The sequence below is a fragment of the Astatotilapia calliptera genome, chromosome 4 (assembly GCF_964374335.1).
Source record: "Astatotilapia calliptera chromosome 4, fAstCal68.1, whole genome shotgun sequence".
Taxonomy (NCBI): domain Eukaryota; kingdom Metazoa; phylum Chordata; class Actinopteri; order Cichliformes; family Cichlidae; genus Astatotilapia; species Astatotilapia calliptera.
This window is the reverse complement of record NC_137425.1, coordinates 35583641-35606902: the sequence shown is the minus strand read 5'-3', so window position 1 is coordinate 35606902 and position 23262 is coordinate 35583641. Positions and strand designations below refer to the sequence as shown.

Here is a 23262-nt window from a genome sequence, read left to right as displayed (position 1 = left end):
TCCCTGATATCTCCACTACATTTAATCGTCCTTCAGCCTGTGGCTGCAGTTAGCTGGTCTGCTAGTTAGCTGGTGTGCTAGTTAGCCGGTGTGCTATTTAGCCGGTTCGCTAGTCAGCTGGTGTGCTAGTTAGCTGGTATGCTAGTTAGCCGGTTCGCTAGTCGGCTGGTGTACTAGTTAGCCAGTGTGCTAGTTAGCCGGTTCGCTAGTTAGCTGGTCTGCTACTTAGCTGGTTTGCTAGATAGCCGGTGTGCTAGTTAGCTGGTGTGCTAATTAGCAGAAATGTGACTTTACAGCTCGGCCTCACTCACTGACATTAGTCAGATATGACTGAATCTATATCACACTTAAAGCTTTCTGTAAATGAAAGGCTCAGTGAAAACGAGGCACTTCAGTCAATTTTAAAACACACACTCTGAATATAACCTGATCCAGACCAGGTTATAGGTTCAGCATCAGTAACCATGGTGATGTAGCCAGGTAAACACTTATGCATTTATGCTCACAATCACTCCAGTTAACCCAGCATGCATGTTTTTGGACTGTGGGAGGAAGCAGAGAACCTGAAGACAACCTACACAGGCCACACTATCACCCTTATTTACAGAATTATAATTTAATTGGGTGATAAAGTAAAGAAAATAAATATTTTAATAAAAAAATATTCATAAATGAACTATTATTCAAGTAAGTAAGTAGAATATATTTATATAGCACATAATCTCGTTTGTATAGAAATGTCTTCATCTGCTTTTTCAAAGAGTCAGTGGAGTCTAGACAGCATAAAGATAACAGCAGGGAGTTCCACAGCCTCGGTGCCTGAAAAGCTCGATCCCCACGTGTGTTGAACCGAGTCTGTGGGACCAATAGTGACCTCTGACCTAAAGACCTAAGTGCTCGGTATGAAGCATGAGGTTTCAACAGGTCAGAGATGCACTGAGGAGCTTCACCATGTACAGCTCTAAAAGTTATGAGTATAATGTTAAAATGAACCCTAAAATTTAGTGGCAACCAATGAAGAGAAGCCAAAACTGGAGTAATGTGTGACCTCTTGTTTGTGCCAGTTAAAAGTCTCGCCGCAGCATTCTGTACAGTGTGAAGCTCCAGAGCTGATTTGTTGAGACAAGTAAAAAGACCATTACAATACTCCAAGTGAGTAGAGATAAAAGCATGAAGAATCATCTCAAGTTCTGCCTTTGACACCAGTCTGAGTTTAGAAATGTTTCTTGGATGATAAAAACAGTTTTGAAACAGTTGTTTAGAGAGTTTCTCAAGCAACATTGAACTGTCGAAAATAACACCTAAGTTTCTGAGACTCGATTTAATGGAAGGACCTAAAAACTGATCTGCTGCCTAATTTCTGAAGACATGTGATCAGGAGCAATGATCAAAGTTTCTGTTTTATCCGTATTAAACTGGAGAAAGTTGAAGTTTCACAATTATTTGATTCCTGAAAGACAATTATTTAAACAAGAAAATGTATCAAACTGAGAATCTTTGAAAGAACAGTATAACTTAATGTCTGAATGTCATCAGCGTAGAGATGATAAGAAATATTATTGTAATATCTGATAATTTGGCCTAGAGCAGGGGTGGGGAACTCCAGGCCTCGAGGGCCGGTGTCCTGCAGGTTTTAGGTCTAACCCTGGGTCAGCACACCTGAATCAAATTCATTACCAGGCCTCTGGAGAACCTCAGGACGTGTTGAGGAGGAATTTAACCATTTAAATCAGATGTGATGGATCAAGGAAACATCTAAAAACTGCAGGACACCAGCCCTCGAGGCCTGGCGTTTGTCACCTGTGGCCTAGAGGACGTATATAAACCAAAAAGAGAATCGGGCCTAAAACAGATCCTTGAGGTACCCCAGAAGGCAGAACGGATGTTTCAGACAACACATGATTCATACAGACAGTCAAAGATCTCTCAGATACAGTAGATACGACAAACCATTTTAAAGCAACACCAGTAATCCTGAACAAGTCCTTCAGCCTATTTATCATGATGCTGTGATCAACAGTATCAAAAGCAGAGGAGACATCCAACTCAGTGCACTCTCCAGAGTCTGCTGCCATCAGAATGTCACCACACACTTTAAGTTAAGCCATCTCAGTGGAGGACAGTTTACAGAAACCAGACTGGAAAATGTCCAGAACACTGTTTTTCTCCAGAAAGTCGTTAAGTTGTTCTGCAACTGTTTTTTCCACGTTCGTTCAATGATTCATTACAATCAGATTTAGTATAGACTGGTACACGAGGAATATCAGGAGAGACAATTTTCATAATTGTATCAAACAATACTTTGGTTCTTTTCTGAAGCCATTAGATTTGAAAACTATTCAGTTCCAGCTTTTTTATCATGTTGTTAAGTGAGGATATTGATTCCTTGAGATGTACTCGATGAACCTCAAGCTTGGAAGCCTTCCATAAACGTTCTAACTTGACAGAATATCTCTTGAAATTTTGAGTATTTTCATTTATCCAGGGATAGAAATTTGAAGAATGGACAACACTTTGCTTCAGAGGTGCCGCTGTGTCTAAATAAAATGGACAAAGTGTTGTCTCCAGGAGTTTAGCTGATTTAGAGTGGCCAGGTACGGTGGGTGTGCTCCGGTTAAAGAACACGGAGGCAGACTTCCAAATTCAGGTGATTTATTCGGTCTGTAGTGAGGATACAGTCACCTGACCTAAACCCAGTGGAGATGGTTTGGGATCAGTGTTGGGCAAGTGACTTTGAACAAGTAATTATAGTTAGTAGTTACCAAGAAGTAACTAGTAACTATTAGAGATGGACCGATCCGATATTACGTATCGGTATCGGTCCGATACTGACCTAAATTACTGGATCGGATATCGGAGAAAAATAAAAAATGTAATCCGATCCATTAAATATCACGAAAGCACCTCACAAAACTTGCAACACGCCGTAACTCACCTCAGAACGTTAGCACGTCGGAGCAGTATGCATCACGTGATAGAGCGGCTGTGGCATGCGGGACCTGTCGGTGGTCTGGATAACATTTGGAGCTTCGCTAGCAACCCGGCATTTCATCTCCGACAAAGTTATCCCGAGAGAAGTAAAGCAAGTGTGTAAGTCCATCTCTGAATGTTTGTAAAGCATTCCTGCGTTAAGCTTAACAAACGACTGCCTCTTCTTGCTGCTACTTCAATCATGAAACTGCTTAATGATCAGCTGATCGGCTTTTCTGTCGCGAGTCCGTCTCTCTTGTTTGTTTTTGGCCCACTTTGCACCAGAAAGAGGAAACCAGCGGCTGAACAACAGCAGCACGTTTAAGCTTGATCAGCTGTTGTTACAATTTATTTAATATTACTTTCTACTCGAGGATCTTTTTCTATGTAGCTGACGCTGGTAACTGTGCAGGGGCGGATCTAGCAAAGTTTAGTCAGGGGGGCCGATAGGGCATTAACAGGGAAAAGGGGGCACAAAGACACACTTTTCTTTCTTATTCTCATTTAAAATGTCTAGCTTTTAATAAATAATTATCTGACACCCAAAGTTTTAATTTGATGTAAAAGGAATAGCAGTCAATTACTGTATATAGTGACTATTAAGTCTAATATATATACCCTAGTAAGCTATAGTACTTTTTCCTTTGGGAAGGTACCATCTGTGCAGTCTGCAATTTTGTTGAAGAAAGATGTTGAATCTATTTAATATTTCTTGAAAAATAATTGATTTCTGTGCATTTTTTTTCACACTGCATCAAATTAAGGTTGATTACGTCGATTAAGCATCATGAGGTGGAGCGTGAGGGGTGGTTCCCTATTTTTTATTTATTTATTTTTGTTGTTGCTGGGAGTTGGAACCCTATTAGTTAGGTTGCTTAATATTTACGCTAAGTACTCTTTAAAATACCAGAATAGGGAGGATGGTGTAGGTCTAAGTTTATTAGATTGATCAGTATTGCTGAACTATGAAATATTTTTTTTTTGCATACAGGTATAACAGAATAGCTTTAGTGTAGTTGTTGTTTTAAACTTTAGTATGAACTTATACAAAATGCAGCAAGATATTTAAAAAAACAGTTTTGTTGATTAAAAAACACTATATCGGATTCATATCGGTATCGGCAGATATCCAAATTTATGATATCGGTATCGGACATAAAAAAGTGGTATCGTGCCATCTCTAGTAACTATACTACTAACTATAGTTAACTCTACGTAGTTACTTAGAGTTAAAATATTGTAAGTCAGTTACTAAAAGTAATTAATTACTTGAAAAGTAACTATTGCGTTACTTTAAAAAAAATGTTCAACCCTCTGGGGTCCAGGGTATAATTGGCCATTTTTAACTACTTTTGATTTGACCTCTATATTCCACCTTTAAAAACTATTTACTTTGCCTGTTTGGTATCATTCTTTTCAGCACAACCTCACGTGTCTGAATTTACAGTTATGTTTTCATTTTGACATACTGTATTAACACAATTGACCTAAAATCAGACAAAAAACAATATGAGTAGAAAAAGTTATATTTTTTACTGTTACAACCACAAACATGTTTAATAAATCATTAACTTGAAATCTAATAATTTTAATATTTTAATAATATTTTAATAATAATAATAATAATAATAATAATAATAATAATGGATTGCATTTATATAGCGCTTTTCGGGCCTTAAAGTGCTTTACAATGCCACTATTCATTCACTCTCACATTCACACACTGGTGGAGGCAACTACAGTTGTAGCCACAGCTGCCCTGGGGCAGACTGACAGAAGCGAGGCTGCCATATCGCACCATCGGCCCCTCTGGCCATCACCAGTAGGCGCTAGGTGAAGTGTCTTGCCCAAAGACACAATGACCGAGACTGTCCGAGCCGGGGCTCGAACCGGCAACCTTCCGGTTACAAGACGAACACCCTTAAAATCCTATACACAAGGTTTGCAAACAACCATTTTGTTATTTGTAACAATTTACCTTGATTTTTTAAAAATAACTATTTCAAACTATTTACAGAACAATCAGCTGTTCTGCATTAAATAAGATGCCACAAATTATTTGTGCCACTCCAAAAAAATAATTTCTGTCCACCATAAAGGAGAACATCACAGCCTGATACCTGCAGGTCTGACAGCAGCAGGTGTATCACTGCTGTTTCTACCTGGAGACACCGTTTACACTGTAATCTGCATTTGCTGGTTTTGTGGCAGCACCTGTAACAATTCCATTCAATTCAACTCTATTTATATAGTGCCAAATCACAACAGTCGCCTCAGGGCACTTAACATTCAGCAATTGCCTCATTGTTCTGACAGACAACATAAAACTATCCACTACACTACACACGAACTTTTTTTGTTGTTTTTTCCCCTACACACTAACTACACAACACAACATACTATGCACACACTCCAAATACGCTAAACGTCACAAATCTCTCACATCTCACACCGTCACTCCTAAAACTTCCCCCTCTTCCTAAACAACCAAATGTCATGTTGCTATATCATTTTTTTGATTGGTCGACATGGTTCATTTTTCCACCAACAGGAAAGGGATGATTTGGGTTTTTTTTGCTCATAAGCAGAGAGTGCTTGCTGTGCTGTCCTTAGACAGTAAAAGTGACGAAACTATTGAGGAAAAAAACGCTGCGTATATATTGTTTATCATGACTCTGGTTTTATGTGACCTATCAACACAATTTAAAAACTGGTATATGTCACCTTGTTGCTTTGTAATCTTGAAGTGGTCATGTGATTGGCTTACCATGAATACTTTATTCTTCCTCAGCCAAACAGCAGCACTCATGCGATTGTTTTGCCCCCTTAGCTCCAGGTGTTGTGCCAAAAAGTGATCGTCTGCCAGAAAGTGATCGCTGTCCGCGGGAGTGCATGCAGCTGCTTAACCCTTTAAAGCCGGTCAGAGTGGGCACACTCTGTTTTGCGTAACATAATATTCCAGAAACACGCTTTGCCGATCCGATCAGCTGTTTGTAACACTTCCTACTTTGGAATTGACATCAGCGTGAACTATCGCATATCCGCCATGACCTGCCCAAAACCGGAAGTGATGTCATTTTTGCAGAAATGTATTTTTTACCATCATGGCCTCATAACCCTATACTAGTGTTTTTTAAAGTTATGTTTGACTTTCTGACTTTCTGTGTTGTTTCTGGGATGCTTAGGACTCATATTGCACTGCTGGAAATAGTTTATTTTGATGCATATGCTGCTTTTTTGCAAATTTGCACTATAATATTTATTTTCGTTTTTCCTGCAGTGTATAGAAATTAGTGTATTTCAAAAATAAAACTATGAAGACACTCAAAATAAATTTCATGTGGTGGAAAACTATTTTGTGCATCTTTTTTGTATTTACAGTTTTGAGGGATAAGCCTCTTAAATTTCTCTAACTAGAAATATATGTTAAAAAACAAAAACGATTTTCAATTTTTTTTTAGTTTATTGCACTTTTTGCAATTTATGTAATTACTATGCACTTAATGCATGCATATTATTAAAATTTAGGCTGTAATGGTTGTATTGATGTAGAGCAACTTGAAATGCTCCCAAAAATGGCTCCACAGCATGTAAAAATATAATATAAGCTGTGGCGGACTTGGTTCTATGGTAAGTCTTAAAGGGTTAAAGCTGTAGCGCCCAGATTACTTATAGCTACTTCCATGCAGCTGATATAAGATTGGTTGTTGAAAAATAGTAACGCAACCGCACCGAATCCAATTCAGGATTTTGATTTCCATCACACTTCCACTGGATGCCCAGCTGCTCTCCTATTATGTGATTATCATCAACACAGAACTGGAGGATAAGGCCGCGGTTCTGGGGGTTGGGAAGCTCATCTTGTAACCAGAAGGTTGCCAGTAGGATCTCTCTGTCTTGGTCGTTGTGTTCTTGGAACACAAGACACTTCACCTACTGCCTACTGGTGTTGGCCAGTGGGGCCGATGGTGCTCAGTCTGTCCCAAGGCAACTGTGGCTACAACTGTAGCTTACCTCCACCAGTGTGTGAATGTGAGACTGAATGAATGGTGGGATTATAAAGGGTCTTTGAGGGTCTCGAAAAGCACTATATAAATGCAATCCATTATTATTATTAAGAGCATCTTTAGGCCTGACTGTGCTCATCCTTCCTCCAACCTCTCCTTACTAAAGATAACAACTACATCAGTATTAGCTCAATAACAATTTCTGCAATTCAATTGTGGACATTCATTTTTAAACCTTGTGTAAAACGATAAAACCTAAAAGTCTGAGTATTATTCTTTGTGCAAACAGCTCTTGCAGGTTCCCCCGGACTTAATAATTAAATAATAATAATGAAAATAACCTTTCCTTTGAGCAGCTGTTCAGGCTACTAAACTCATCCCAGAAATAACAAGTGACACCATTAATAGTGGAGCTACCTTTAACAGGTGAAACTGATTTGACCTATAAGGCTACTGCAGTTACTTCTTATCAGGTTTAGTAGGGAAGACATCTGGATGAGGTAGTTAGTAGTATGTAGTTAGTACCGGGCGACTCCCCTCCCCCACATCGGCACCAGAACCCTGTATTATCTACAGGGTAAGAATGCCTGTTTTATCAAACTATGGCTATTACTACTGTGATCATTTGCAGCCCAGTGTGCTGCTCTCTCTGCTGGGATGGACCACTGGAGCTCACCCAGTCATCCCTTTCTTTCTCTCAAGAAGAAGTGAAATAAATGTATTTATTATGTTACGAGTCTAATATTCTTTAAATCAAACTGTAATGAATAAATGAAGCAAGAAGATTTGGTGGCTCCAAGTGTTGTAGAAGAAAAGATAAACATCTCATTTTGAGAAATCAGCCTTTAAAATTAAGTAAGTACTGTGAATAAAAAACAAACAGCAAACCAATCGGTAATCGCCAATTACTTTTGAAAGTAATTCAGAGTCCAATTATCCACTCAAATGTAAATAAAAGTTCACTTGACAGCTGTATAAAGGTTACCTGTTTATACAATAATATAAGTCACATTTCAAATGATCATCTGTGGAAAAGTTTGAATCCTGACCTGAGAGTTTCCACTGCACACTGTGAACTCTTTAGTCCAGCAGACAGAAGCTTCACTCCTGAATCCTGCAGGTCAGAGTTACTCAGGTCCAGCTCTCTCAGACTGGAGGACTGGGAGCTGAGGACTGAGGACAGAGCTTCACAGCTTCTCTCTGACAGGTTACAGCCACTCAGTCTGAAAAATAAAAGACAGTCATACAACAAATACTCATGTTGAGTTTGTTAATACATTTCACAACATTAAATCTTGACTTTCTATTTTTAGAGGAAACATAAACATACTAAGAAACAACATCATATGTATGAACTTAAATAATTGAATAATTCTAACAACAAACTGTTTTCTGATCTGACCTCAGAGTATTCAGTTTACAGTTTAAACGTTGTAGTCCAGCAGACAGAAGCTTCACTCCTGAATCCTGTAGCTTTCTGATACTCAGGTCCAGCTCTGTCAGACTAGAGGACTGCGAGCTGAGAACTGAGGACAGAGCTTCACAGTTTTCCTCTGAGAGTTCACAGATGTTAAGTCTGAAGATAAAAACATGAATAAAGATTGTTGTTAAAGTGTAATCAGGGTGCAATAGCTTATTGTCTTGTGCTGAGCAGGTTAGTATAAGTTCACTTTAACTTATAAATGAATAAAAATGCTATGGAACAAGGATAACTGGATAAAGTTTACCTTTACTGGTTAAATTATTGATTATTTTTGTTAGTTGATATAAACAAAACCAAACATCAAACATATAAACAAACAGAACTAAACAGAATACAAATTGATCTGACCTCAGAATATTCAGTTTGGCGTGTGGACTCTCCACTGCAGCAGACAGAAGCTTTACTGCTGAAGCTTTCAGGCTGTTGGTACTCAGGTCCAGCTCTCTCAGACTACAGGACTGGGAGCTGACCACTGACAACAAATTTTCACAGCCTTCCTCTGAGATGTTACAGCTGCTCAGTCTGGGAGAGAAAGGGAAAAAACAAAACAAAACAAAAAATATATGTGATCAAATGAAATTTGTTTATATGTTAAACCTTTTAAAAAAAAACAAAAAAAAAAACAACCTATGACACTATGAGTGCTACCAGTCCAGTGCACACGATTGGTACCTTGATGGTACCTTGCTCAGGGGTACCATCAAGGTAGCTGTTCGGTGGATTCGACCCCTGACCTTATGATCATGGGGCGACCACTCTACCTACTGAGCTAATAATTCTGTGTACACTATCATACAATATTAACTAAAACAATTATTTTAGAAAATCTTACTAATTCAGTAATTGTTATGCTATTTAACTGTGAGTAACACTGGATTTTAAACACTAGCTGTATAAAACTCCTCCTGTTAAAGGTGTGTATAAAGGAGATGAGCTGAAATGCAGACTTCATGGAGAATGTTTGCTGTCAGGATATATCAAAGACAAAGCAGAGATCCATCCAGTCTCTTCCACTAAGCCCACAGAGGGAAAGACAACCATTCTCACACACACACCTGCATGAAGTTTAGATCACCAGGTAATCTAACTGCATGTCTGTGGACAGTGGGAAGAAACTGTAGAGGACCCAGAGAGAACCCACTGTAATTCTGTGGGAACACTGGTTATGGAAGCCTTACAGTTAGATATGAATACTGTCAAGAAACAGGACCTGAGTGGCAATTTCAATTATGAAGCCCAAGTTCTCCTCCTTGAATCGCTACCTTATCGTGGTGGAGGGGTTTGTGTGTCCCAGGGATCCCAGGGGCTATGTTGTCTGGGGGCTTTTGCCCCCTGGTAGGGTCTCCCATGGCAAATTGGTCCTGGGTGAGGGACCAGACAAAGAGCGATTCAGAAGACCCTTATGAAAAGGATATCGAGAGAACAGTTTACCCTCCCCGGGATAGGGTTACCAGGGCCCCCCCCTGGAGCCAGGCCCGGGGAGGGTGCCCGAGGGCGAGCGTCTGGTGGCCGGGCCTTAGTCCATGGGGCCCGGCCGGGCACAGCCCGAAGAGGAGACATGGGCCCATCCTCCCGCAGGCCCACCACCCGCAGGAGGCGCCATAGGGGTCGGGTGCATTGTGTGCCGGGTGGCGGCCAGGAGCGGAGGCCCTGGTGGACTGACCCCCAGCTGCCAAGACTGGCAATAGGGACATGGAATGTCACCTCTCTGGTGGGGAAGGAGCCTGAGTTAGTGCGTGAGGTTGAGAGGTACCGGCTAGATATAGTCGGGCTCACCTCTACGCATGGCTTGGGCTCTGGAACCAGTCTCCTGGAGAGGGGCTGGACTCTGTCTCAGTCTGGAGTTGCCCCTGGTGAGAGGCGGCGGGCTGGGTGGGTATTCTAATATCCCCTCGGCTTGCTGCCGGTACGTTGGGGATTTTCCCGGTGGACGAGAGGGCTTGTTCCCTGCGCCTTAGGGTTGGGGAACGGGTCCTGACTGTCATCTGCGCTTATGCGCCGAGTGGCAGTTCAGAGTTCCTAGAGTCCCTGGGGGGGGGGGTGCTGGAAGGTGCTCCACCTGGAGACTCTGTTGTCCTGCTGGGAGACTTCAATGCTCACGTGGGTAACGACAGCGAGACCTGGAGGGGCGTGATTGGGAGGAACGGCCTCCCTGATCTGAACCCGAGCGGTGCTTTGTTATTGGACTTCTGTGCTAATCACAGTTTGGCCATAATGAACACCCTGTTCGAACATAAGAGTGTCCATAAGTGCACGTGGCACCAGGACGCTCTAGGCCGTAGGTCGATGATCGATTTTGTAATCGTATCACCAGACCTGCGACCATATGTTCTGGACACTCGGGTAAAGAGAGGGGCTGAGCTGTCAACTGATCACCACCTGGTGGTGAGTTGGATCAGGTGGCGGGGGAGGACGCTGGACAGACCTGGTGCACCTAAACGCGTAGTGAGGGAGTGCTGGGAATGTCTAGCAGAGGCCCCAGTCCGCGAGATCTTCAACGCACACCTCCGGCAGAGCTTCAACAGCATTCCGAGGGAGACTGGGGACATTGAGTCCGAATGGACCATGTTCAGCGTCTCCATTGCCAAAGCTGCTGCATTGAGCTGCGGCCGCAAGGTGGTTGGTACCTGCCGTGGTGGTAATCCCCGAACCAAATGGTGGACACCAGAGGTGAAGGGAGCCACCAGGCTGAAGAAGGAGTCCTATCGGGCTTGGTTAGCCTGTGGGACTCCGGAGGCAGCCGACAGGTCCGGTCCCCATCTTTAAGAAGGGGGACCGGAGGGTGTGTTCCAACTACAGGGGTATCACACTCCTCAGCCTCCCTGGGAAAGTCTATGCCAGGGTGCTGGAAAGGAGAGTTCGTCCGCTAGTCGAACCTCGGATACAGGAGGAACAATGCGGTTTTCGTCCTGGTCGCGGAACACTGGACCAGCTCTTTATCCTCTCGAGGATACTTGAGGGTGCATGGGAGTTTGCCCAACCAGTCTACATGTGTTTTGTGGACTTGGAGAAGGCATTCGACCATGTCCCTCGGGGTGTCCTGTGGGAGGTGTTGCGGGAGTATGGGGTGTCTGGCCCATTGCTACGGGCCATTCGATCCCTATACAACCGTTGCAAGAGCTTGGTTCGCATTGCCGGCAATAAGTCGGACTCGTTCCCGGTGGGTGATGGGCTCCGCCAGGGCTGCCCTTTGTCTCCGGTTCTGTTCATAATTTTTATGGGCAGGATTTCTAGGCGCAGCCAAGTGGCGGAGGGCTTTCGCTTTGGTGGCCTCAGAATCTCATCTCTGATTTTTGCGGATGATGTGGTTCTGTTGGCTTCATCGGGTGAGGGCCTCCAGCTCGCACTGGAACGGTTTGCAGCCGAGTGTGAAGCAGCGGGAATGAGGATCAGCACCTCCAAATCTGAGGCCATGGTTCTCAGCCGGAAAAGGGTGGAGTGCCCACTCTGGGTCAGGGATGAGTTCCTGCCCCAAGTGGAGGAGTTCAAGTATCTCGGGGTCTTGTTCGCGAGTGATGGGAGAAGGGAGCCGGAGATCGACAGACGGATTGGGGCTGCAGCTGCAGTAATGCGGACGCTGCACCGGTCCGTCGTGGTGAAGAGGGAGCTGAGTGTAAAAGCGAAGCTCTCAATTTACCGGTCGATCTACGTCCCTACCCTCACCTATGGCCACGAGCTGTGGGTAGTGACCGAAAGAACGAGATCGCGGATACAAGCGGCAGAAATGAGCTTCCTCCGAAGGGTGGCTGGCCTCTCCCTTAGAGATAGGGTGGGAAGTTCGGCCATCCGGGAGGGGCACAGAGTAGAGCCGCTGCTGCTCCACATCGAAAGGAGCCAGCTGAGGTGGTTCGGGCATCTGACAAGGATACCCCCTGGGCGCCTCCTGGGTGAGGTGTTCCAGGCATGTCCCACCAGGAGGAGGCCCCGGGGCAGACCCAGGACACGCTGGAGAGATTATATCTCGCGGCTGGCCTGGGAACGCCTTAGTATTCCCCCGGATAAGCTGGAGGAGGTGGCTGGGGAGAGGGAGGTCTGGGCCTCTTTGCTTAGGCTGCTGCCCCCGCGACCCGGCCTCAGATAAAGCGGATGAAGATGGATGGATGGATGGAAGCCGAAGTTTTCCCTCCATCCTGGATGAAAACAGGACAGTCACAGCAGAGATTTATAATAAAAAAAGGGAGAGTGTGCACTGAAAATGAGATAAAAAACAAACTGCTGGATTTGGAGACGTGAACAAGCTGACGATAATAAACCTGTCAGAGGGGCTGAAGGATCAGAGCTCATGTTCTTATTGGCTGGGCCTGGATTGTACTTTGATAAGAGATATAGACAAAAATGTGTCAGAAATACTGACACGGCCTGCTGGACTGAAAAAATATTTACTGAGTGAATGATAATCATTTAATTCACTATTTTTATGTTTTTTAACTGTTCTTTGAACTCAGCATTTCTGATTTATTTCCCATGGTTTTAAGATTTTTATCGATTATAAGATTTTAAGCAATGAGTTCATGTTTACTTACAGAGCTTTATTGGAGGCTTTGACCACTGGCAGCAGCCTCAGAAGAGCCTCCTCTGAAGCAGAATATTTCTTAAAGTCAAACTCATCCAGATCTTCTTCTGATGACAGTAACATGAAGGTCAGAGCTGAGCACTGAGCAGGAGACAGTTTACCTGTGGAGAGACTTCCTGAAGTCCTGTATTGTTGGATCTCCTCCACTAGAGAACGATCATCCAGTTCATTCAGACAGTGGATCAGATTGATGCTTTTCTCTGCAGACAGATTCTCACTGAGCTTCTTCTTGATGTACTGGACTGTTTCCTGATTGGTCTGTGAGCTACTTCCTGTCTGTGTCAGCAGACCTCGTAGGAGAGTCTGATTGGTCTGCAGTGAAAGACCCAGGAGAAAACGGAGGAACAAGTCCAGGTGTCCATTTGGACTCTGTAAGGCCTTGTTCACAGCACTCTGGTGAAAAGATTCTTTTTGGTTTAAAAAGCTAAAACTCTTGGAGGTTATTTGTTTCTGTTCAAGAAGATTTTTTCCAGAGTTGCTGAAGGTCAGATGGACATGAAGAGCAGCCAGAAACTCCTGAACACTCAGATGAACAAAGAAGAACACCTTCTTCTGGTACAGTTTTCTCTCCTCTTTAAAGATCTGTGTGAACACTCCTGAGTACACTGAGGCTGCTCTGATATCGATGCCACACTCTGTCAGGTCTGATTCATAGAAGATCAGGTTTCCTTTCTGCAGCTGATCAAAAGCCAGTTTTCCCAGAGACTCCATCATCTTCCTGCTCTCTGGACTCCAGTGTGGATCTGTCTCAGCTCCTCCATCATACTTGACCTTCTTCACTTTGGCCTGAACCACCAGGAAGTGGATGTACATCTCAGTCAGGGTCTTGGGCAGCTGTCCTCCCTCTCTGGTTTCCAGCACATCCTCCAGAACTGTAGCAGTGATCCAGCAGAAGACTGGGATGTGACACATGATGTGGAGGCTTCGTGATGTCTTGATGTGGGAGATGATGCTGCTGGCCTGCTCCTCATCTCTGAACCTCTTCCTGAAGTACTCCTCCTTCTGTGGGTCAGTGAACCCTCTGACCTCTGTCACCATGCCAACACAGTCAGGAGGGATCTGATTGGCTGCTGCAGGTCGTGTGGTTATCCAGAGGCGAGCAGAGGGAAGCAGTTTCCCCCTGATGAGGTTTATCAGCAGCACATCCACTGAGGTGGACTTTCTAGGGTCAGTTAGGATTGTAGTTTTGTGGAAGTCCAGAGGAAGTCGACACTCATCCAGACCATCAAAGATGAACACAACCTGGAAGTCTTCAAAGCTGCAGATTCCTGCTTCTTTGGTTTCAGTAAAGAAGTGATGAACAAGTCCCACCAAGCTGAACTTTTCCTCTTTCAGCACATTCAGCTCTCTGAAAGTGAATGGAAATATGAACTGGATGTCCTGGTTGGCTTTGTCTTCAGCCCAGTCCAGGCTGTGTTTCTGTGTTAAGACTGTTTTCCCAATGCCAGCCACTCCCTTTGTCAGCACTGTTCTGATTGGTTCGTCTCTTCCAGGTGAGGCTTTAAAGATGTCTTCTTGTCTGATGGTTGTTTCTGGTCTGTCTGGTTTCCTGGATGCTGTTTCAATCTGTCTGACCTCATGTTCATCATTGACCTCTGCAGTCCCTCCCTCTGTGATGTAGAGCTCTGTGTAGATCTGATTCAGGAGGGTTGGGTTTCCTGCTTTAGCGATGCCCTCAAACACACACTGGAACTTCTTCTTCAGGGTGGATTTAAGGTTACGATGACAAACAGCAGCTGGAAGTTCTGAATAATAATAATAAAAATACAACTTTAACAATCATATTTTACAAAATGCTGATGACAATTTCTGACCCACTGAGAAATGACTGAACACACTGGTGTCACAAGTCTCTCATTTATCCAGCAGCTTAAATCTTTAGATAAATCCTCTTACGTCTCTGCAGACGGTCAGCCAGCTCCTCCTGCTTCATTCTCCTCAGGAAGTCCACTGTGATCTTCACAAATGCCTCTCTGCTGTTTCTCCTCTGCTCATCATCCTCCCTCTGAAACTCCAAGCACTGGGGCTTATTTGGATTCAGAGCCTTCTGGATCTTCTTCAGCTCGCTCTTCACAAAAGTGATGATGTTGTCCTCCAGCAGCTGGAACAGAATACTTTATGAATGACCCACCACTCTGAACTTTAGTCCACACAACATCCACTTCTTTACGATCAAGGGGCATATCATCCGCGAACTCTTTACCAATTATAGGTTTGACTTTATCTGATTAACTGAGACTTTGTCCACAACTCCACGATCCCAAAACGTTGATTCTGTTCATATGAATGCAGCGATTTCAGTGGGAGAAACATTTCACTGGTGTTCAGAGCTGAACTACCAACAGGTTGATGATCAAAGCCAGAAACTTGGAGATGTTTCAGGTGACTGAGTTGATCGTACAGACAACTGGTCTTAAAGGTTCACTCTGTTTACACATACAGATCAGTATTTAAGGTTTGACTCTCATCATCCACTGGAGCACAAACTGGGCGTCATCAGGACGCTACAACACAGAACAAACACCATCCCCACAGACACAGCAGCCAGCGAAGCAGAAGAACTTCACATCAAGAAGGTCCTGAGTAAATGTGAACGCTGGTTTGAGGGCGGAGTCAAGGAGGCCATTTATGTGAAAAGGAAAGACCATCTCTGAATGGAGGAGGGGCCTAAGGGTACAACTGTCACCATCTTACATGCTGTGATTGCAGCCATTCCCCAGCTCTCTGTGAACTGGACTCATGACCATTGATCAACAACCATTGATCAATGGTCCTGACAATATGCGTACCAATGATCAATGAACTGACCTCCCAGCCCATTGTTCCTTCAGTGGGCTGGTTTCAGTCATACAAATGTCCTGTTTATGAGATTGAAACCTGCAGTCAGCTGAGACTGAAGAAGTCACCTGATGATGATGAAACGTTTCTCCCACTGAAAACATCCAGATGAACAGAATCAAGCTTTTTGGGATTTACGTACCTGGATGATTGAGCATCAAGACACAACTCTGTGACTTTTCTCAGATGAATAAATCCTCTCCTCCAGCTTTGTTTACATCTACCAGCCCTGTGGCGCTGCCCAGGGACAATAATCTATGTGAGAGGTGGAAAGTCATACAGGTGTCTGCTCCTGCCTTCAGCTATTTTATCTACTGTGTGTCAACTGGCTGAACCTCCTCCAACTGTCTACTGTCTCCCTAAACTCAACAATGACTTCGTGATCTATCCATTCTCTGACCAAAGACATCCTGCTGCAGGAGGTTAACATAGCAGCCAATGATGATCCCACTCACTGTGAACAACACATTTGGACCTGATTTGCTGCTCTGGTTTACACGTGAACTTCCACTGCTGCTGTCACCAACTTGAGAGGCTCTACAGAAAAACTGGACTTGTCCATAAAAATCATAAACTACATTATAAGGACAGCATTGCTCAATCAACTCTAATTACTACTGACATGTTATCTCTTCTAACTAAGGTACAGACACTCAAACTTGCTGCTTTCAGTGAGAAGTCAAATGTCTGAATATGAGCTGGAAGCTGCTGAGAGTCCTCCTCCTTCCCGTGGGGTTTACTTTCTCTACTACTTTCAATATAAACACGCCCCTTTCATGCACCTGCAGAGGGCCACCAGCAGATGGAGCTGTCTTAAACAAATCCACTTGGATAGTTAGCTGTAGATGATTTTCTCAGTATGATTGTAGGACTTTGAGTTATTCTTTAGATTTATTTAAACTCCTATATTGTGCACAAGTGTTGAGCGACCCATAATTTCTCTGTACTTTTCATAAGAGCAGCCAGACTTTCAGCTAGTTTTTCTTTTTTAAGAGCTCAAAGTTATTGAAGAAACAGTTATTCAGCTTCATCCCCACTGATCTCGACTACAAACTGTTTCACTTTGGTTTCTGTTTAAAGCCTCGATGTTTAAAACGTTTCCCTGTGATCACATTTGCACCGTCTGATTTCAAAGTTTGTTTTCTTTTGGTCATTTAGTCCACAGAGTCCTTGGTGTTCTGAAAGGGACCTATAAATAAATGCATTATTATTAATATTAATAATAAAGTAGTTGTTGTACATGTACAGACCACAAATATGGAGTCCAGCTGTGTTTGATGCTGCTGGGCAGACTGACCACTGGGAACCTCTGAGCTCTGCTGCTCCACTCTGTGGAGGAACCATGAAGGATTAGATCAACACAGGATAAAGATCCAGGAGTTTCTGCTCAAATAACTTCATCTGAATCAAGTCTGTCAAGTTTTAAACTCTCAGATTCTGAAGATATATTTTCTGTTTTCTATGAACTTTCTTTCATCAGTGATGGAAGTGATGATGCTGCAGAAGCTCAGAGGAAACTTTGAGAAAACTGTGATGAACCATCAACTAATGCTCTCAGGAGGCCAAAGGTCCCTGAATGTAACTGTGCAGTAGATTCAACGAGTGTTTGAAACCTGACCACTTCCATATGTTTTCATTCTACACACAAGAAGTCCTTTTCTCATTGCTTTGATTTGAGTTTTCATTTGAGTTTTCCGAGTCTCGTATTTGGAGTCGAGTCTAATCAATGATCTGACAGAAGACCATTAAAAAGGAGTTACCAGTGCTGTCAAAATTAACATGTAGGGTTAGGGGTTCATCTGTTATCATGATTAACATGATAACAACCTTTAACACGACACATCTGGAGAGCAGAACGACTCAAAATCCCTGAAATGTTTCTATCGACGCACTTCGAGCAGTTTGTCCGAGTAGAGTTACCTTTGCACACGTGCAGATGTGCAGCACATCTGTTAGTGACGGAAGCTGAACCAATCAGCTCAATATGGAAGATGACAAACACACACTGACCTCCCGATGGAAAGTTTGAGTATTAAAAAAATAACAAGACGGACCAGCCGACCAACATGAAGGATTCTGCACATCGTGACAGAAGGAATTTTCTTTTCACCGAAGCACTTCCAGCTTAAAATATCACAACGATGCAAAGCACTGATGACACAACTGCCAAGTGGACAAACTGCAGACCTGTTAGTGTTGTTAATAACATAGTTTTGGTTCCTCGTGTCAAAGACTTGAAGAAGAGTGACAGAGAGTGTTAGACTGCTGCAGGATCAGTGCCACCTCCACAGACCTGTGAAGAAAATGATTGTTTGACAGATGGGCTCAGATTCAGGATCAGCTGAGGAGTTTGTGGCTGACAGAATCCTGCAGGTACAGAGCAGAGCCCATCATTAGCATGCAGGACTGTCCCTGGGGGGGTCGGCTCATTCAGGAGGTTAATCAATGTTTACATGTTCAATAAACATGTTAAGTGTGTAAATTTGCCCTTTTCTCTCGAGTCTGTTTGCTCATGAAATGAAATTTGATTCGTTTACATTAAAAATGATGTTTAATGGTGATTAATCCAAATGAATCCACAGTAACCCTGTGATGAGTCTGATTAAACATTTTCATTAACAGCAGTAATATAGATGATATATTATTATATATTAGTGCACACTTAGCTTTTAGTATATATGTTTGTTACAAAGTTGTATTTACAGCAGAGAAGCTGAGTTAAAGACTGAAAACTATTCAAAGTCTCTTTGAATTGAAGCGTTTAACATTCTTTGTGTTTATTCTGCATTGACTTCATTATATGGTGTAAACGTCTGTTACAGGCTTAAATATAAAGTTGGAAAAATGTAACTGCAGCTATTGATCAAGTAATTGTGATTAATCAGGATTAATGACAGAAGATTGTGTCATTAATTAGTCATGTTTTAATCTACTGACAGCACTAGTGTTCACTCTGGTGCCTCCAACTGTTTTACGCCCTTTCAACACCTTCGTGGTCAAAAGTGTACACGCACAAAATCTACAATAAAACCCTCACGCAGCAATAGGACAGACACACAATCCATTTATCTCTGTGTCTCAAACACACACACGTGTATTCAAAGCCTCGATTTGTTCATATTTCATCTGTTGTGTTTTTATCTTCAGCGTTTTCAGTGTTGCTGCATTTACACCAAAAATGTTTCCATTGATGAATCAGATTGATTTGAATGTGTTTCATCCATACAAATCCCTCCCTGGTGGTCACATGACTCTATAACATAACAGGAGTCATGTGACAAGAGTTTCATGCTGTAAAATGTCAAAATGGTTGAATGTGGTGGAGTAAAAATGTGAGATGTCAGCTACTTTTCTTCAATATGAAATGTTTGCAGGGCCTGACAGGAAGTGGACGGACGCTCTGATCACTTCCTGTTTGCTGAAGTGGGTTTTCAGTTGTTTAGAAACCAAAGGCTTGTTTTAAAAGACAGTTTAAATGGGACTGAGGGAACGACGTGTTTGTAGTTTATATCCAACAACATCAAGCAGTTTAATCAAAGAGTTCATGTTGCTAACAGCTCACCTCTCTGCAGCAGACACAGGCTGGACTTTAAAATCAGTGAGACCACCTTTAGACCGGTCACTCCTTAAGGACACACAGCTGGGTCCAGGTTCAGGTCCAGCAGGTCTCCCATGGATCCTGTCAGAGAAGAAAAATGTGTTTTGAGAATGAGCAGAAGGAAACTCCAAAGTAGTGTTTCACAGTGTAAGAACAGAGCGCCACCCAGGGGTCATTTACACTGTGCAGGACTATTGATGGTCCCACTGTGAGCAGCAGGAGTTTAAATGTTGGACATGTTTGATAGAAATAAGGAATAAAGGTTCAGTGACTTCCTTTGAGATGCAGTTTAGAGACCAGGAAACATCAAACAGTTCATTTAAATCAGATAAACTGACATCAAAGAGTTCATGTTGCTAACAGCTCACCTCTCTGCAGCAGACGCAGGCTGGGATTTAAAATAAATGGGACGATCTTTAGACGCGTCACTCTGTAAGGACACAGAGCTGGGTCGAGGTCCAGGCTGGTTCCTGTGAATAATGATGCAGCAGTGATGTGAGTGCTGAGCTGTGACATGGAGAAGAGTCATGGACAGTTAGAGATGGTCATCTCACCTCTGAGCTTTGGTCTGGCTCTCATGTTCCCCACACAGAGTGCTTTTAGAGGGAGGGACTCCCTCCTCTCTGTCCTCACACTGATCCATGCTGCTCAATTCAGCTCACACACACTTTCTACCTGCAGAGGAAACACAAATCATTCATGTGCACATCAGCTGAAATCCTCCTTCCATCATGTGTGCTGTCCAAATATCAGCTGCTTCTTTCCTGCTTCATCTCAGTGTCAGCTGGATGCAGTCAGACAGCAGTGTGAGGCAGAGGAAGCTGCCATCAGCTGCTCTGCTATCAGTCCACTAGATGGAGCCTGAAGCACACACGATGCATTCACTGACACACACTGCTTCACTGTGACTGGAAGCTTCAGTCAGTCCAACACGTGTGAACAACATTTTAAACATTTCAGCTGATCCAGGATTCAAAGAGGATCAGCAGAGTTAAAGCTTCACACTAATTCTTCCTGCTGAGTTTGCAGAGAACTGCACACACACTGATTCACTGCTAATGAGAAGCTTCTTCCATCCAGTAATTCATCATCCATCAGCTCTGCTGCTGCTCTCAGTCCTGGACTCTGATCACAAACTAAAAGCAGCTTTTTAACTCGTGTCTGTAAGAACTCTTAGTGTTAGCTTAGTGTTAGCTTAGCTTTAGCTTAGTGTTAGCTTAGCGTTAGCTTAGCGTTAGCATGCTGTGTGCTAGCTCACAGTGACAGTAAAGGAGGTAAAGGGCTGTGACGTCATCACGTACGCTGCGTCCTCTGTGGGCTCTGAGTGAACTCAAAGTACAAACTACAAGTACACAAACACGAACGTAGCTCAGAGTGGCGGACACACTCGGCCTCGTTGGTCCAGCTGTGAGTCCGTTACCGTGAACTATGGAGCGGCAGATTTGTGCTGAACTAAGCTGCACACAGCTGATGTTAGCCAGGAAACATTACACACTGACTTTAATGGAGAGACCGGAAATACAAACACACACAGTTTGTTGTGTGAAGAAATCAAACACGAGCTGAACAAACAGTAAAGTTCCTAAAGACAAACTGTTAAAGGAGGAAACGAAGCAAACTTACAGTTTCTTCACACACCAACAACAAGCTCCACTCCACACCTGGACACTAAACACGGACACACAGGTGAGCTGCTTCCTGGAAGGAGGCGGGGCTCCACCTGAAACTCAGCACAGGTGGGAGGGGCTCAGCTCTGTGTGTGCTGATGTGTTAACTTTAAAAATATGCCGTCTGACTGCTCAGACTGAGTCAGAGTAAAGTTCACATGCTGACGTGTGGAGACATGAAACCTTGTTGTAGCTGCAGGTGTGAACACACTGATCCCAGATCAGCTCTGCTGTATTTGTAACATGAACATTTCTGCTGCAAAGCTTCAAATGTTCAGCATGTTTCTCTGTTTCCAGTCTATAGATCCAGTCACACTTTCTACCTTCACCTGTGCAGTAAAGACTGAGAGCAGAGCTGAAAGCAAGCGTCCAATCAGGGAGCAGCATCAACACCTGAGCTTCATTCAGACTCTGTTATTGAAGATGTTGTTGGTACAAAGTTCATCTGCTGCTCACATGAATCCATGAAAGATTTATTTCACTGAATGTTTCTTCAAAGCTCATTTCAACCTGTTGAAGTCATGAATGAAAGTGCAGACTGAGAGTGGATCACATGATGTTTGAGGTGTGTCATGTGACATGTTCAGTATTGTCACACATGTCTAGATTGTCCCTGATATCATAACTGCTCAAACACTGATGATTATATTTGAAGAATTATTCCTGATGGCAGCAAAGTTTGAATGGAGCTCTCTGTCTGTGCTGATTTGTCGCCCTCTGGAGGTCAAAGCACAAACTGCATGATGACACTGTAACCACCACAGTGACAGGAAGTGTTTTTATGACTGAAACACTGAAATGATGCTAACGGCTGTCGTTAGGCTCACTGACAGCAGTGCTGATGTGTTCATGTCAAACACTGGCTCAGGTCAGACTCCTTCATCCTTCTCCAGCGTGAGGCCGCCCTCAGACCCACAGGAGCTCTGACCTTTGACCTCCTGACCCTAACCATTTTAGTCTTGTTGCATCTTTAAATGCAAATCCTGTGAAATGGTCATGGGCGGCTCTAGAGAAATTTTCTTAGGGTGGCAAAATCAAAGCCTTTTCCCCCCAAACACATATGCAGGTGGTTACATGTGGTTAAAATGATTCAAATGCAGTAAGTATGCACGTTTTTCATATAAATATAGTCTATAACTTAATTATTGTCTGTACCCACATGATTACACACTTTAGTTACATGAAACATGTGAGTTTTGATGTTATGTACTGTACAGCCTGTATATTAAATACATATGTAGCCCAATAAGTATAAACTCCAGAAAGCTACACAACATGGGGCGCTTCATTTACAAACACAAGTCTAACTTAAGTTTCACTGTTTTTGTTAGAAAACAGTCACATTGTTGCAGCTTAAATGACACAAAATGTCAGAAATCTGCACTGTCATGAACAAACATGTAAACCTCATTTTTCATGATTTGTTGGATTAACCCTCTGAGGTCTGAAATACAACCGGACATTTGTGACTCCTTTGAGTTTACGTTTGTATTTCACCCTCAGATTGTTTCATTTTATTTTTTCCTCCTCTTGCTTTGTTTGGTATCTTTTCAGCTCAACTGAATTTAGTTGTTTTTTCACTGACATACTGCATTAGTATTACTATTACTATTAATGTAACTATTACTGATCTGAAATCACACAAAGAACCTAAAATCCTAGCAGTATTTTTTACTGTAAAAAAACCACAGACGTGTTGGGTAAATGTTTATAACTTGAAATGCAAATATAAATTGTACATTTTGTAAACAGATACAACTATTTATCTAAAAATGCAGCCAATACACCTGCTGTTTTTTCATTTTCTACAACCATTTAAAATAGCACTCACCTTCCTTCATTTCCACAGTGTAACATCCACCCACCTGTGTAAAATCAGAAATTCCCATGGTGTTGTTCAAAATGTGCTCTGGCACAATCATAAGCATCACTTGCTGCTGAAAACAAGAAGAAAGCCGTCCTGCTATGGGCTGAACCATTTGTTAATGTGGAGGGGGGGACACTATGGAATATATCCAGTTCTAGCATTTATATTCACTGCTGACTGTAACTACGCTCAAACTGTTAAACTTATTTTAATAAACAACACTGTCATATGCAAAACTGGGGTGGCACTTGGGGTGGCA

General features: G+C 42.9%; 2 protein-coding genes across 3 annotated transcripts in view; both read right to left on the bottom strand.

Moving 5' to 3' along the window:
* Positions 1–23262, bottom strand: part of LOC145428414 (stonustoxin subunit alpha-like) — a 152805-nt gene that overhangs the window by 14181 nt on the left and 115362 nt on the right. The window lies entirely within an intron of this gene.
* Positions 8051–21875, bottom strand: LOC113018028 (protein NLRC3-like). 2 transcript variants are annotated; one of them, XM_080300557.1, is made up of 8 exons: positions 21093–21875; positions 20024–20144; positions 19838–19939; positions 19434–19550; positions 17122–17200; positions 14930–15134; positions 12984–14778; positions 8051–8982 (listed from the first exon to the last, which is right to left on the bottom strand). In XM_080300557.1, exons 2-8 carry the CDS (start codon positions 20110–20112, stop codon positions 8673–8675), a joined length of 2697 nt encoding a protein of 898 aa, XP_080156683.1. In that variant the 5' UTR covers positions 20113–20144; positions 21093–21875; the 3' UTR covers positions 8051–8672. The 2 variants fall into 2 exon arrangements, with proteins under 2 accessions (XP_080156683.1, XP_080156684.1); XM_080300558.1 differs by lacking the exon at positions 19434–19550.

Excerpts from the sequence above, each read along its gene's own strand:
- LOC113018028 (XM_080300557.1), bottom strand. The coding sequence starts at position 20,112 with ATGGATCAGTGTGAGGACAGAGAGGAGGGAGTCCCTCCCTCTAAAAGC. Across the intron at positions 19,551-19,837 it reads CCTGCGTCTGCTGCAGAGAG|GATCCATGGGAGACCTGCTG; the intron begins GTGAGCTGTTAG and ends CTTCTCTGACAG. Across the intron at positions 14,779-14,929 it reads GGCTGACCGTCTGCAGAGAC|AACTTCCAGCTGCTGTTTGT; the intron begins GTAAGAGGATTT and ends ATTATTATTCAG.